Source organism: Oryctolagus cuniculus, chromosome 6 (genome assembly GCF_051225735.1).
Source record: "Oryctolagus cuniculus isolate XC-2025 breed Fujian yellow rabbit chromosome 6, ASM5122573v1, whole genome shotgun sequence".
In the NCBI taxonomy this organism is placed as follows: Eukaryota; Metazoa; Chordata; class Mammalia; order Lagomorpha; family Leporidae; genus Oryctolagus; species Oryctolagus cuniculus.
This window is the reverse complement of record NC_142872.1, coordinates 915,554-919,133: the sequence shown is the minus strand read 5'-3', so window position 1 is coordinate 919,133 and position 3,580 is coordinate 915,554. Positions and strand designations below refer to the sequence as shown.

The following is a 3,580-nucleotide window of genomic DNA, read 5'->3' as shown; positions in this document are numbered from 1 at the left end:
AATCATTCAGTAAACTCTCTGAGGCTTTTTTGTGTTTCTTATGTGCACCGTTTTACCTTTGATTATCATTGGCAGTGGGTACAAGCTTGAATTTTATCATTTGTAAACAGGCTATAACATCTTGATGCAAACATGCATTTTAGATGAACCTCATTTTCCTTTCTGCCATCAAAATTCTAACTTGTTTAAAGCCACCTCACCAGATTCCACTCTGTCTGTATTTTTGCTTTCCTTGCACTCATACTTTCATGCTCTTTCTTCCCTGCTGTGTATATAATGACAATGTAGAGTAAAATTAATATGATAGAACAACTTTTTTCTGTAATTGTAGAACTCACTTAAAATACTTAGGCTTACCATATTGATGAAGTTCAAATCTGTTTTTGGAATAAAGGAGATGAAGATGGTTGGGGGGAGCATCAGGTATTGTGGAATTAAGAGGGTAGCCATATATAAGAATACAGTTCTTATTAATTTGTATCTGAATATCCCATTTTTTAAATTTTAGGAGCCAAATATTTGACTGTAAGCACAAATGTGAACTTGTGTGGGATCTCACATTTCATATTTTAAAGCATGAAACTGTATAAGTAATACTGTCTTCTTAAGAAACACTTTCTCCTTTCTTAGGACCAGAGAAATTACTTTTTGGTAGACTTTTTATCTACAAAGTGCTAAAACACTTCAGAAAAAATTAGAATAAATCTAAAAAGTCCATGAATTGTTTAATGCAAACTTGCCTATTTGATTCCTTTAATAAAATAATAATCATTATATGCATCCCACAATTCTGTGGAATCAAGGTGCCAATATGACTCTTAAGTACACTTGTTTTTCCTGCTGTAAATGAGCCAGTGCAGTGGGGCATGTGTCAGTTTCAAATGTCATCCGAGGGGTCTTGAAAAGTTCATGAAAAGTGTGTATTATGAAAAAGTGCATGGATTTCTAAATATTTTTTGCACCAAATAAGCTTGGCTTCTAATTGCCTTTTTCCATGAGTTTTTTATAGTACCCCTTATTAATGGGAAAATGGTTATATATTACTTCCTATCTATTATATGTACATATTGCTTAGTCTATTTGTATATATAGGCAAATATATACATATTAACATGTGTGAACATATGGAAACTGCAGTATGTATCACATGCTATACAAAATATATTAGGAAACAGTTTTTCCCAGAGAGTGAGAAGAATGGTGTTTCACAAAAGTGGGAAACTGTAGATAACATTTCAGCTGAGCCTTTATGAATAAACAGAAATTTACCGATGGATCGCCAAACTAGGTAGAAAAAATGGGTATATGAAATTTGATGGCATAGCTGAGAAAGAGCTGAGTGTTTTCAGTAGAGAGCATAGAATTTTTGTCCCTTGAGTACCTCAGCTTCTTGCAGAACTGCAGATTTTGTACTAACCTGTGGCTCTGAACAGAGGAGTACTTAGTACAAACCATCTAGTGCCAGATATCCAGCTCATAACCTTTCTGACCCCAAAGCATGTCCTATTACCATTGCCCTCAAGGCTCCTTTCACATCTTTGTTTCTCAGAGTATAGATAATAGGATTCAGAAGTGGAGTGACTATGGTGTAGAAAAGAGAAACAAACTTTCCCTGGTTTTTGGAGCTGCTTTTGGCTGGTTGCAGGTACATGAAAATGATGGTCCCATAGAAAATGATGACAACAATCAGGTGAGAGGAGCAGGTCCCAAAGGCCTTTTTGCGCCCTGCAGCTGATTTGATCCTCAGAACAGCCTGGGTTATGAAGCCATAGGAGACTAAGATGAGTGACACAGGGACAATCAGAAACACTACACTGGCCACAAAGAGTTCTCCCTCATTGAAAGTTGTGTCCACACAGGCCAGTTTGATGAGCACTGGCACCTCACAGAAAATGTGGTCCAGTTTCCGATGACCACAGAGGGGCAGCTGCACAGTGAGGGAGCACTGAATGAGAGAGGTGACCAGTCCACTGAGCCATGCTGTGCTGGCCAAGGCAACGCAGAGCTTGGGGTGCATGATGGTGGCGTAGTGCAGTGGCCGGCAGACTGCAACATAGCGGTCGTAAGCCATGACCGCCAGGAGAATGCACTCAGAGGAACCCAACCCCATAGCCACATAGAGCTGAGCCACACATCCTCCATAGCTCATGCTCTTGTCTTTCTTACTCATAGTAACCAGCAGCTGTGGGGCAACACTTGTGGTGAAACAGATGTCCACACAGGAGAGGTTGCTGAGGAAGAAGTACATTGGTGTGTGGAGTTTGGCATCCACACAAGACACCAATATGATGGCTGTGTTCCCCAGAATATTAAAGATGTAAAAGTGCAAAATGATGATGAAAAGGCACCTTTCCAGCTGGGGCTGATCTGAAAACCCCAGAAGTAGAAAGCCATTTCCAGAGCTGTTGTTGGCTTCCTCCATCTTCCACAGCTTGAGCTTACAAAAGGATGAATATCCTAGGGACATAAGGGCATGAGCTCAACATTGGCAATCCCCAACTGTTTGCAGTGCCACATTATAGCACCTGTAGAATTTCCTCAATACGTATCTGCAGGCAAGAGATGCCACCTCCTTCTATTAACTCTGAAATTAAAGTATGGAACCAAGAACCAACAGCCTTCTCCAAGGAGCAGATCCACCAAGGGGACCCAGGAGTCCTGTCCTGTGTGGGCTCCTCCAACAAGGCATCGTGATGGTTCTACCTTCCAATATAAGTACCAGCCACCCTGTTCCTCCCTCTGTGCCCAGGTCCAAGCCACCAGGCTCCCTCCCCAGCTCATGGCCTAGACCTTGCACTTTCTGACAGAGCCCCAGCTGGAGTCTGAAGTAACCCAGGTGTGAGGGGGTCCTGCAGGCAGCCTGGGGGTGAACAGAAAGTGCTCCACACTCTGCTTTGTTTGCGTTTTTTAATAAAATAATCTCATGTGGCAAAAAAAAAAAGTGCAGGTGCAGTATCCTTCCAAGGATAATATAGAAAAATGAAAACCACTAAGTAGCCACCTTCTTAGCACATAAATGAATGATTCCAAATACAGTTGCCAGAGAGCAAAGCTGAATCAGCCTATGGTATTCAGACTAATTTAGCAATGAGGACATCCAGAGTCAGAAATACACACAACTTTGAATTGGTAACAGTTCAGGAAGAGGCAGTAGTCAGCATACAGCTCTAGAATGGAGGTTAACCAGGGCCAGGAGAGAATCTGATGAGAAAAAAAAAATCAACTGAATTGTTACTTTCTTGTTTGCATGTGGCAGTGAAATAGAACTTAAAGTTAACAAATCAGCCAGTGAAACATGAACCATCTTTAAACATACAGGAATAAACACTAGCATAGAAATAGTTCTCAAATTAGATTATAAAAGAAGAGATGAGAGAAAATTACTTTAGAAGCTATTTTATTTTGACATATGCCGAGTAACTGACAGATATTGTGTATTTGAGGTATATATGCTGTCTTTCAAAACAAAGAATGTAAATAAATAAAAATAAAATAAATAAATACAATAAAACTTTCAATATTAAAATATATGTAAGGTCTGCTTGAAAAGAGTAATAATGTATTCACCCATGATTGTTCA

General features: G+C 39.8%; 1 protein-coding gene across 1 annotated transcript; it reads right to left on the bottom strand.

Moving 5' to 3' along the window:
- Positions 1 to 238: 238 nt before the first annotated feature.
- On the bottom strand, positions 239 to 2,422 carry LOC127488935 (olfactory receptor 2G6). Its single transcript, XM_089334706.1, has 2 exons — positions 1,511 to 2,422; positions 239 to 265 (listed from the first exon to the last, which is right to left on the bottom strand). The coding sequence occupies exons 1-2, from the start codon at positions 2,420 to 2,422 to the stop codon at positions 239 to 241; spliced, it is 939 nt and encodes a 312-aa protein (XP_089190832.1).
- Positions 2,423 to 3,580: the final 1,158 nt, after the last annotated feature.